Source organism: Oryctolagus cuniculus, chromosome 16, assembly GCF_051225735.1.
Source record: "Oryctolagus cuniculus isolate XC-2025 breed Fujian yellow rabbit chromosome 16, ASM5122573v1, whole genome shotgun sequence".
NCBI lineage: Eukaryota > Metazoa > Chordata > Mammalia > Lagomorpha > Leporidae > Oryctolagus > Oryctolagus cuniculus.
The window spans coordinates 930,262-942,035 of NC_142882.1; the positions used below are offsets into that span (position 1 = coordinate 930,262).

The 11,774-nt window shown below is 69.9% G+C and overlaps 1 protein-coding gene across 1 annotated transcript; it reads left to right on the plus strand.

Moving 5' to 3' along the window:
* The first annotated feature begins 10,609 nt into the window (after positions 1–10,609).
* ADAT3 (adenosine deaminase tRNA specific 3) lies at positions 10,610–11,675 on the plus strand. The gene is given in 12 exon segments (XM_089316269.1): positions 10,610–10,646; positions 10,762–10,856; positions 10,859–10,919; positions 10,922–11,051; positions 11,053–11,094; positions 11,096–11,289; positions 11,292–11,383; positions 11,386–11,425; positions 11,428–11,568; positions 11,571–11,605; positions 11,608–11,626; positions 11,629–11,675. Coding segments are annotated over 12 exon segments (933 nt in total).
* The last annotated feature ends 99 nt before the right edge of the window (positions 11,676–11,774 follow it).

The window sequence follows — 11,774 nt, forward strand, 5'->3', positions numbered from 1 at the left end:
CCCTCTGGTCTCCCGGAAAGAGCTGTCCCCCAGGCCCCTGGCCCCGGCAGGTCAGCCCCCACTCCGGTCTCCTGGGTGGTCAGCCCCCCCCCGTGGTCTCCCCCAGGTCAGCCCCCCAGGCCCTGGTCTCCCGTGGTCAGCCCCTCTGGTCTCCTGGTGTTCAGCTCCCTCTGGTCTCCTGGCTGCCCCTCTGGTCTCCTGGTGTTGGTCCCCCCATCTCCCGGTGTCAGTCCCCAGCCCCGGTCTCCCGGGTGTTCTCAGCTCCCCCTGGTCTCCTGGGTGGGTCAGCCCCTCTGGCCTCTGGTGTGGTCAGCCCCCCCCAGGCCGAAGGTCAGAACCGCCCAGAAGACTTTGCGCTGCCTCATGACTGCGCCTACGCCATGCAGGAAGGGCCTCTCCCAGCGCCTTCCTCCAGCCTCATCTGACTGGGGAGGGGCAGGCACCCAGGGAGACAGCTTAAGGGGTGGCCTTGTGGAAAGTGCTTGAGGGGCCCCCAGCGCGTCTTTCCTTCCACGCCCCTGCGGGGGTCGGCTGTGACTAGCCCCTCCCCTCTCTCTGGTTAGCTTGCTCCCTGCCTCAGGGCCTTCCCATGCTGCAGTGCCTGGGGCACTGGCCCACCAGACCCCTCCTGAGGGCCCCACTCCCATCTCCTGCCCCCCAACACAGGGCCAGACCCTGCCCTGACTAAGGAGACGCCCAGGGGGCAGACCCTGGAGAGAAGATCAGCTACAGAGGGGGAGGGGGAGGGGGGAGAGGAGGGAGAGGGAGGGAGGGAGAGGGAGGGAGGGAGGGAGAGAGAGAGAGGGAGGAAGAGAGAGGGGGAAGGGGGAGAGAGGGAAGGAGAGAGAGAGAGGGAGAGGGAGGGGGAAGGGGGAGAGAGGAAGGGGGAGGGGAGGGGGAGAGAGGGGAGAGGGAGGGAGAGAGAGGGAGGGAGAGACAGAGAGAGGGTAAAAAGAGGGAGAGAGAGGGGGAGAGAGGGAGAGAGAGAGGGAGGGAGAGAGAGAGAGGGAGAGAGAGAGAGGGAGGGGGAAGGGGGAGAGGGGGGAGAGAGGGAGGGAGGGGGAGAGGGAGGGAGGGAGGGAGGGGGAGAGAGGGAGAGAGAAAGAGGGGGAGAGAGAGAGAGGGAGGCAGAGAGAGAAAGAGAGGGAGGGAGAGGGAGGGAGGGAGAGGGAGGGTGGGAGGGAGAGGGTGGGGGACAGAGAGAGACAGAGTGGGGAGAGGGAGAGTTCGAAGGGGGAGAGAGAGAGAGGGAGGGAGAGGGAGAAGGGAGGGAGAGAGAGAGAGGGAGAGGGGGAGGTGGGGGGAGAGAGGGGGGAGGGGGAGAGAGGGGGAGGGGAGAGAGAGAGGGAGGGAGAGAGAGAGGGAGAGGGAGGGAGAGAGAGGAAGGGGAGGGAGAGGGGAGGGAGGTAGAGAGAGAGAGGGAATGCGGGAGAGACAGGGAGAGAGAGAAGGGAGGGAGGGAGAGAGCCCTGACTTTGGCTTGGTCCCCAGATGGAAGCCAGGAGCCTGGAACCCGCGGTGGCACGGGCCCTCCTGGTGCCTCCCAGGCGCTGTGCCAGCATCGGAGCGGGTCCAGGGGCGGGGCGGGGCGGTCCAGGGGCGTGGGGCGGGGCGGGTCTCAGGGGCAGGGCGGGTCCAGGGGCGGGACGGGGCGGGGCTTGGGATGGGGCGTGTCCAGGGGCGGGGCGGATCTGGGGTGGGGCGGGTCCAGGGGCGGGCCGGAGCTGGAACCGGGCTCTGGGACCTGGGATGCGCTGACCTCACCTCTAGGCCAAGGGCTGCTCGGATTCTTCCCAGCTGGAGGGGCACCCAGGGTGCTGGGGCTGTGGGCAAGCCCAGGACAGGTCTCCCTCCTGGGTCCCTGGGCCTCGGGAAGCCCCAAGGCCTGGCCCTGTCCCTCGGGGACAGTTTGTTCTGTCTCTGGTTTTGCTGTGCACAGGAAGTGTGCGCGGGGTGAGCAGCCAGCACCCGGCGCATGCGGGGCTGGGGTCCAGCAGTGCAGACCCCGCGTCCCAGGGCGCAGCGTCTGCGGACTGCCCTCTCTGGCCCCCACGGCGGCCTCCTCCCAGGAAGCGGGCAGGGCCAAGGGGAGCCGGGGGTTTACCCCCAGCGTCTCGGCCCAGCCCCGGCCCTCGCAGGCATCTGGGGAGGGAGCCAGGGAGGCCTCTGTCTGTTTCCGTCTCTCTGCCTCTCGGATAAACACACACCAAATATAAATGACCCGGATATGCAGCCCCGGGGTAGTGGACACGAGTCCACCTGGAGCAGTCGGAGCCAGGATCAGGGAGCGGGCGGCAGGGTGGACGCAGAGACAGCGGCTCGGCAGACACAGGGGGCCGTGAGGGCGGGGGCAAGGAGCCCCTGAACGCGGCTCTGACCCTGACCTTGACGATGAACTTGACGCTGGTCCTGGAGCAGAGGAAGCTGCGTGTGGGGGCTGCTGACGCCTGGGGCAGGGACCTGCTGTCCCCCTGGGGCTAAGAGCCCGTCCCTGTCTCTGGGAAGAGACAGGAAGCCGGGGCTGGGGGGGCTGTGGCCCCTGCTTTGACACAGCAGCAGCCCCTCCCAGGGGAGCCCGAATGGGAAGCCGGCTCCAGACCCCACAGGGAAGGAAGCGCGGGGGCGCAGGGTAATGGCAGAGGTGTAGGGGGCTGCCAGCCCTCGGAGGGCCCCGGGCAGGTGGCTCAGGGTCTCAGGTCCCTGATTGACCCAGCCTGGCATTTCTGGAGTGGAATCCAGAATGGGGGTTCTCTCTGTCTGTCTTTCTTTCTCTATCTTTCAAATAAAGTTTATTTTAAAAAATGGGGCCAGAGCTAGGCACAGTGGGCGCCGGTTCGAGTCCCGGCTGCTCCACTTCCCATCCAGCTTCTGCTCTGGCTCGGGAGAGAGTGCAGCAGATGGCCCAAGCGCCTGGCCCTGCGCCCGCGTGGGAGACCCGCAAGACGCTCCCGGCTCAGGGCTTCAGAGCGCGGTTTCCAAGACAGGACCCTCCAGTTGCAAACGCCGGGGACCTCCCCGGGGAGACCCTGTGTCCTCGGCTCCGCCCCTACCCAGGGCCCTGAAACCCCCGGCCGAGTGGGGCGGGGAGAGGGGGACAGCCCCCCCAGCCTAGAGAGGGCCTTCTTCCGTCTGGGCTGCGGGTCCGGGGGCGGCGCCTGGAGCAGGTAGGAAACAGGGCGGCCGGAGCGGGCGAGGCCGCTTGTGGCCGCTAGATGGCGCGGGTGCGCCCGCCTGATCCCGCAGGAGCCCGGGTCGGCCACGGGGAGGGGTGCAGCCTGGGTCCCAGCTCCCCACGGGTGCACACGTGGGTCCCATTTGGGAGGGAGAACCAGTGCATGAGAGATTCCTATGCCTCCTGCCTGTCAATGAATGAAGAATCTCCTGCAGTGAGTGCAGGTGGCAGCCCACCACCAGCAGAGCGCTCACTCTGGGGCCAGCAACGAGGGTCCACGGAGATGAGTCGGAATGGGCCCCGGGGGCGGCCGACGCGGCGGCAGGCCCGACTGCAGCACGCCCCTCCACCCCCACCTTAAAACCAGCATGGGGCACGTGGCCCTGGGAACTTCTCTTGGGACTCCAGCTCCCTGCTCGCACACACACCCTGGGGGACGGCAGTGCCACCAAGCCCCCTGCCACCTGCGTGGGAGACCCGATGACGCCCCAGCCCTGGCCACTAGGGGCATTCCGGTGTAACATCTGGCCCCGGCAGCTGGGGGCGCTCTAACTGCCTGCCAGGATGCCTGCATCCTGCCTGGGGCTCAGGCGCAGGCGGCAGCCCACCTTGGCCCCAGCCTCCTGTGCCCACCAGGGGGTAAGGGGCCGTGAGCAAAAGAGCGCTCCCGTCTGCTCGGTGGCTGGGGAGGGGACAGGTGGCGGTGGCTGCGGAGGGGTGAGTGAGCAGGGGCCAGGGCACTGGGCAGGGGCTCCCTCAAGGCCCACCTGCTGGGGCCACTCAGGTGTCCTGGCCCGTGGGGAGACAAGCAGACGGCCCCTCCTTTCGTCCGACGTCTGTGGGCGGCGGGAGGACTTCCCCAGGCCTCGCACCTCCTCCAGGAACACCTGGTCTGAGGCTGGACAGCTGAACTGGGGAAGCCCGCGGTGCTGCCTCGTGCCGCCTCCCAGAGCCGCTGACACAGCCACACAGCCGGGCACCAGGAGGTTTCCAGGGGAGCCCGTCCCCTCTTGGACGGTTTGTCTGACAACACTGGGTCTTCTATTGGAGCGTGAGACACATATCGCCCATGTGCTGGTTCACTCCGCAGGGGCCTGCCAAGCGGCGTCCGGGGCCCTAGGCCCAAGGACTTGGCCGGCACCGCGGCTCGCAGGGTGACAGAGCGGGCTGGACCCCCGAGGCTGCCAGACCCAAACGCCTGCCTCGGCCTCCTTCCTCTCCTTCTTTCTTTTCTTTTCTTTTTGGACAGTGAGAGAGAGACAGAGAAAGGTCTTCCTTTGCCGTTGGTTCACCCTCCACGGCTGCTGTGGCCGGCGCACCGCGCTGATCCGGCTACAGGAGCCAGGTGCTTCTCCTGGTCTCCCATGGGGTGCAGGGCCCACACTTGGGGCATCCTCACACTGCCCTGCCCTCCCTGGACAGCAGAGAGCTGGCCTGGAAGAGGGGCACCGTGTAGAATCCGCTGGTCTCGGACTGGGCCCCGCCCACTCCACGCCAGCAGCACCCCCACTGGGTGTGACAGCCACAGCCGTGGTCCCCCAGAGAACACCTGACCCCAGGGGATTTTTTTAATTTATTTGAGAGGCAGGGTTAGAGAGAGAGGGAGAGGGAGAGGGAGAGGGAGAGGGAGAGGGAGAGGGAGAGGGAGAAACAGGGAGAGAGAGAGGGAGGGAGAGGGAGAGAGAGAGAGAGAGAGGGCTTCCCTATCGGCCACAGGGCCAGAGCTGGGCCGATGCGGCCAGGACCCAGAGCCCGCCCAGGTCTCCCACGCAGGTGCAGGGACATGACTGGGTCCTCCACGTCTCTCAGGCCACAGCAGAGGGCTGGGTCGAAGAGGAGCAAGCTGGCAGGAGCCGGTGCCCGCAGGGGACGCGTCCTCAGCTGACCGACCCTGCCAAACTGTTGAGTAACTAGACCTTACTTGGGTCCAGAGGTGTCAAGGGGCAAGCGTTTGCTCTCCTCAGTGCTCCGCCCACGCCAAGTCACCTTCACCCCCCACATCATGAAAGAGGCCCCAGAAAGGGCCAGGAGCTCCCGGGAGCGACTGCAGCCAAGCTGGTCTGCGCCCTCTAACTAGTTCCCCTGACTGACTCCCAGGCGTCGAGGCTGGCGCCAAATGCTCCAGGCACACGTTGGGTCTCGAACCCGCGTCTCCATGGAAGGGCCCGCGGTGGTCCAGCCCACCCCGCCCCAAGCCGGTCATAAGAGAGGCGCCACGGAGAGTGGCAGGGCGAGTCACAGAGCGCGCGCGGCCTTCTGGGATTGTAGCTCAGGCCCCCGCCTCCGCCTCTGCCGCCACGCCCCCGGAACTACGCTCCCGTCGCAGCCCGCGGCGTGCCAGGCGCAGGAGGCGGGCAGGCCGGTTGCTAGGACTTGGCGAAGCGCGCGGGCTCACGCCTGTCTGAGGTGAGCGCGGGCTGGGGGCCGTGAGAGTGTCCAGGGCCAGTCCCCGAGGAGGGCGCGCAGGGCCAGCCGGAGCGGTGAGGGTGGCCGCCCGCGCAGGGGCCGAGGGCTGGGCGGCCGGGCTCCTCGCGGCTGCCCCGGTCCGTCGATGGGCGTGCGCGCGACGGGGCGGAGTGCGCGTGCGCGCCCGCGGCCCCCGGCCCCCGCCCCGCGTCGCGTCGCTCTGTGCGCGCCACCCCGCGGCCGGCCCCGAGGCCCCTGAGGCCCCGCGCGCCAGCCGCTTCCGCTGCGCCCTGTCCCGGGTCACAGGTCCCCGCACCCCGTGGTGACTCCCTCCCGCCTCGAGGCCCGCAGCCCAAAGGTTCCGCCAGTCCCGGGTGATCCGGTCGAGCGCGTCCCGCCCCGGCGCCCGCGGCGGGTGCGCGTTCCGGGGCGCGGGGCACCGCGGCCCCGGCCCCCGCCCGCCGGCGCCGCCCCCGGGACGGCAGATGCCCGAGGGGCCCGGGAACCTCGTGACTCTGCCCGAGGTGGCCACGGGTCCTGTGGGCCAGAGCCGAGGTGGCCGGGTCCCGTGGACTTGCCCGAGGTGGCCCGGGTCCCCGTGGACTCTGAGTGGCCTGGCCGCCGGGTCCCCCGTGACTCTGTCCCAGGGGCCCGGGGTCCCTGGGCCGAGCCGAGGCCGCTGGGTCCCCCGTGGACCTGTCCCAGGTGGCCGCTGGGTCCCGTGGGCTGCCCGAGGTGGCCGTGCTGGGTCCCGGTGGAGCCACCTTGTCCTGAGGTGGCCTGGCTGCTGGGTCCCCGTGGACTCTGTCCGAGGTGGCCGCCGGTCCCGTGGGCCGTGCCCGAGGTGGCCCAGGTCCCTGCGGACCCTGTCTGAGTGGCCTGGGCTGGGTCCCGTGGACTCTGAGTGGCCTGGCCGCTGGGTCCCCGTGGACTCTGTCCGAGGGGGCCTGGGTCCCCGTGGGCCGAGCCGAGGTGGCCGCTGGGTCCCCGTGGACTCTGTCCGAGGTGGCTGGGCCCCGTGTGGGCCGGCTCCAGGTGGCCGCTGGGTCCCGTACCCCGGTCCAGGTGGCCTGGCCGCTGGGTCCCCGCACTCTGGTCCGTTGGGTCCTGTGTGGGCCGGCTCCGAGGTGGCCCAGGTCCTGCGGACCCTGTCTGAGTGGCCTGGCCGCTGGGTCCCGGGACTCTGAGTGGCCTGGCCGCTGGGTCCCCGCGGACTCTGTCCCAGGGGCCTGGGTCCCCGTGGGCCGAGCCGAGGTGGCCGCTGGGTCCCGTGGGCCGTGTTCGAGGTGCACCAGGTCCCGCGGGGACCCTTGTCTGAGTGGCCCGTCGGCGGGTCCCGGACTGTCCAAGGTGGCCTGGGTCCCCGTGGACTCTGGCCCGCCGCGCTGTGGGTCCCCGGGCTGGAGCGCACGTGCCGTGTTCGTCCCCTCTGCTCCCGGGGTGATGGGATTCTTCTGGGGGAGCGCGGGGTGGGCGCCAGGACGAGTCCCGGGCTGAGCTTCTGCGGCTCCTGGGCCTCCCCAGGGCACCTGTGTCCCCGCGGAGCAGGACCCCGCCCACAGACCCTGCCCGGCCCTGTCCGCTGCTGCCTGCCGGGTGGCCCGGCAGCCCTGTTGTCCGGCCCACGCAGGCCGTGTCCAGAGGACAAGGGCTGTGTCTCTGCCCTGTGCCCGGACAGAGGAGCCTTAGCCGGCGGCGGTGCCAGCGGGCGCCGGGCCCCGTGCCTGGCTCCAGCGCCTTCCCGCCACGGCGCCCCTGCCGCGTTCCTCGACACTGGGCCTGGCGCCGCGGGCTGGGCTGCTGGCACACCACGGAGGTGATTGACGGCCCGCCCCACAGCGAGACCCGGCCCGTGCGGGGCGCACGCGAGCTGCCAGGCAACGCTCGTGGTCGCATCTTATGTTATCTATTCAGAGGTAGCGTCAGAGAGAGAGAGGGAGAGAGGGAGAGGGAGAGAGAGAGAGGGAGGGGGAGGAGAGAGGAAGAGAGAGGGAGGAGAGAGGGAGGGAGAGAGAGGGAGAGAGAGAGAGAGAGAGGAAGAGAGAGGGAGGGGAGAGAGAAAGAGAGAGAGTCAGGGAGGGAGGAGAGGGAGGAGGGAGAGGGGGAGAGGGAGAGAGGGGGAGGGGGAGGAGAGAGAGGGAGGGAGGGAGAGGGAGGGGGGAGAGGGAGAGAGTTAGAGGGATGGGAGGGAGGGAGGGAGGGAGAGAGAGATGGAGAGAGGGAGAGGGAGGAAGAGAGAGGGAGGGGGAGAGAGGAAGAGAGAGGGAGAGAGAGAGAGGGGGGAGAGGGAGAGGGAGGGAGAGAGGGGGGAGAGGGAGAGAGGGAGGGAGAGAGGGAGAGAGAGGGAGAGGGAGAGAGGGGGGAGAGGGAGAGAGGGAGGGAGGGAGAGAGGGAGAGACAGGGAGAGAGGGAGAGAGGGAGAGGGGAGGTCTCCCACCTGGCTGGTCCATCACCCCCTGATGGCCGCACTGCCGCGCTGTGCCGATCCCAAGCCAGGAGCTGCGTCCGAATCATAGTACGCGGGGTGCAGGGCCCCAGCACTGGGCTCCCTACCAGGCCTTGTGCCGCAGCAGCAGAGCTGGATGGGACGGAGCAGCGGGACTCGAACCCGCGCCTTGCAGTGGGGAGCCGGCCCTGCAGGCGGTGGCTTAGCCCACTGTGCCCCGTTGGGGTGGCATTACCGCCTGTGAGCCGGCTGACGGGCACGGGGGCGGAGCTCTGTCCACTGGCGTCCCTCCCCGAACGGGAGCCCGGGAGCCCTGCGGGTCTCTGACGGGTGCAGGCCGAGCACCCGGGCGTCCTCCGCCGCTTGGCCAGGCTGTGGGCAGGAGGCCGGGACGTGGCCGTGGGCGCCACAGGCTCCCGCGTCCACTGGGGAAACGCGTGGGCACGGGGGGTTCCTGATTTGAGGGGCAGACTTGAGCCTCCGCTGCCTGGTTCTCGAGGCAGATGCCGCCACACCGGGCTGGGCCAGGCTGCAGCCAGGAGCCAGGAGCTCCACCCTGGTCACGCGGGGCTGGGGGGCTGGCACCCGCCCCCATGCCTGCCGCCCTGCTGATGGGAGGTGGGGCTCCAAGGAGCCGCGGGGTCCAGCGCGAACTAGACTCCCGCCCTGACAAGCACAGAGGTTCCCCGGGCAACGCAGGGCCACCCGGCATCATCAGTGTCACCCGGCACATTCTGTGTTGCCTGTGTCAGCCGTGTCACCCTCGGCCATGGTCCCCAGCAGAGGTTCCCAGGCATGCACAGGGCCACCCGTGTCATCAGTGTCACCCGTGTCACGGTCCCTGGGCACCACAGGGCCACCCGTGGAATCCGTGCTGCCTGAGTCACCCGTGTCACGGTCCCCGGCACGCAGGCCGTCCCCTGTCACGGTGCAGGACGGAAGAGTGCAGGGGTGTGGGGTTTCCGCCCCGTGTCCTGGGAGCTTCGTCCAATCTGTAGCCAGGACAATCAAAGCCCCCAGCTGGGGCCGTGGGGCCCTGGGCTGTGAGCCGGGCCGGCGTTTGTGGTGTCGCACGGGCGCGTGCTGGGTCCCTGGGCTGAGTGCTCGGGTGAAGTGTCAGGGTGCGTGCGTGTGTGTCAGGGTGTAGGGTGTCAGGGTCCCGGCTGTGTCTTGTGTGGTGTGTGTTGGGTGCGTGTGTCAGGGTGTTGGGTGTGTGTGTGTCGGGGTCCCTGGGCTGAGTGTGTGTTGGGTGCGTGTGTGGGTGTGTGTGTGTCGGGGTCCCTGGGCTGTGTGCCTGTGTGTGGGCGTGCGTGTGTGTGTGTGTGTGTCGGGGTCCCCGGGCTGAGTGTGTGTGTCATGTTGGGGCATGTGTGTCGGGGTCCCCGGCTGTGGGCTCTGTGTGGGCGTGTGCTGGCACGTGTGGGTCCTCGGGCCAGCTCTGTGTGGGCGTGTGTTGTGTGTGTGTGTCAGGTCCCTGGGGGCTGAGTGTGTGTGTCAGGGTGTTGGGGTGCATGTGTGCCAGGGTCCCCGGGCTGTGTTCTGTGTGTGTGCTGGGGTGCAGTCAGGGTGTTGGTGTGTGGCCGGGGTCCCTGGGCCAGAGTGTGTTGGGTGCGTGTGTGTGTGTGTGTCGGGTCCTGGCTGTGCTCTGTGGGCGTGTGTTGGTGTGTGTGTGTGTCGGGGTCCCTGGCCGAGTGTGTGTGTGTCAGGGTGTTGGGGTGCATGTGTGTCGGGGTCCTGGGCTGTGCCTGTGTGGGCGGTGTTGGGGTGGGGCGTGTTTGGGGTCTGTTTGTGTGGGCGTGTGTTGGGTGCGTGTGTGTGTGTGTGTCGGGGTCCCCGGGCGCAGCTCTGTGTGGGCGGTGTTGGGTACTTGTGTGTCCCTGGGCTGTGCTCTGTGTGGGCGTGAGTTGGGTGTGTGTCGGTGCTGTGCTGAAGGCCTCGTCCAGGCTCCTGGACGCGCACAGCAGCCTCTCTCCATTTGCCTTTTGTTTTATCTTTCTTTCTTTCTCTCTGAAAGATTATTCCCAGTGCGAGGAGAAGCCGCGGACAGCCCAGGGCCCGTGGCTGCAGTGGGGACGGGCGCCCTGGCGGGTGGCCAGTGCGCAGCGGCGCCCGCAGGCTCAGCTCGGCTGGCAGCCCCGGGTGCTGTGACCTTGGCGGAGGCTTGGGGACCAGGTTAGCGGGCAGGCGCCTGCCCTGGAGGTGCGCTCCGTCTGTGCCCGCGGCTCCTGCTCCATGCTGATGGGCCGGCCGGCCACCCCGCCCAGATGCTCCAGGGCGGGCGCCAGCCGGTGCGGCCTCGGCTGCTGTTCCTGGACACGCGGCCCCTCCGTGCGAACCGGGCACCGCTGCCGCCGCGTCCAGTCTGTGGCCTCCGGAGCGGGGGAGGGCTGCCCCGCGCTCGAAGCTGGCGGCGTCAGGCCCCACCGCAGGCCGCCCGGCCGTGCCTCAGCGCCGTGTTCCGTGGCTCACGGAGCGGGCCTTGACTTCCCAGGCCAAAGCCAGCCCAGGGAGGGACGCACGGCCGCCGCGCACGCAGAGCCCACGCCTCCCGGGATGGACCCGCCGGCCCCGCCCGCAGCCGCCGGATGATGCTGTGCCGGCCCTCTCCTTACAAGCCCACACGTGCGCGCCTGCGATGGAGCGCCCAGGCACAGCCCGGCGGAGCAGCAGCCCGAGCGTCGGGAGCCCCGACGCGGAGCTAGCGCCGCGGCAAGCTCTCGCCCGTCCTGTTTGCCAGTGCCGGGCGCTGAGCGGTGCTGGAGCGCCCGCGCCGCGGCCTGTGCTGACACACGCCAGACCTCGCGCCTCCTCAAGGAGGTGTCGTCGGCGCACCTGCGCCGCCCGCTCAGCCCCACCTCAAGAGGGTGCGCCCAGGCGGCCGGGTGAGCCCCCACGCCCGGAGCTGCTGCTGTGCCTGGGCCGCCGCGGCCGGCGCTCGGCCGAGCTCCTGCCGCGGCCCGCCGGACCCCCGCGGCCTGGGGCAGCCCTTCTGGTGGTAGTGGCGGTGCCCGCGCGGCCGCCCCTGACCAGGCCAGTTCGAGGAGGCTCGGGCCCACTGGCCCACTTCCCTTCCAGGACAAGTAGGTGACCAGCGCCCTGGCTGGACAGCTCTTCTCGGCGCGGGAGCGCGCCGCCATGCAGAGCCACATGAGCGCTGCGCGGCCCGGCAGCCGCGCGGGGCCTGGAGGGCCGGGCGCCGCCGCCGGGGACCCTGCCTCGGGCCGCGTGCTGGCCACGTCACGACTGCCGCCGGCACCCGGCTGCCAGCTCCCCTGCTGCACGCCGCGTCATGGTGTGCGGACCTGGTGGCGCAGGGCCAGGCCGCGGCACCAGACTTCTCGCAGCCCACCCCCGCCTGCGCTCCTTCGCTGCTGCCGCAGCCCCCGTGGGCGTCCGCGCTGGCCCGCGCGCCGGGACGCGGACGGACGGCCTCCCTACGTGTGCACCGGCTACGACCTGCACGTCACGCGGGAGCCCTGCGCCATGTGCGCCATGGCCCGGGTGCACTCACGCATCCAGAGGGTCTTCTGGGCGCCGCCCGACGGCGCCTGGGCACCCGCTTCCGTGTGCACGCCCGGCCCGGGACCTCAACCACCGTCTAGAAACCGCGGGGTCCCGGAGGACCAGTGCCGGGTTGACCCCGACACGTAGGCCCGCCGCCGCGGGACGCAGGCGCACAGCGGGGACGGGCACGTCTTGGTGCCCAACGGACTGTCGAGGCCTCCCGGTGGCTGTGGCCGGTGGGCCCCC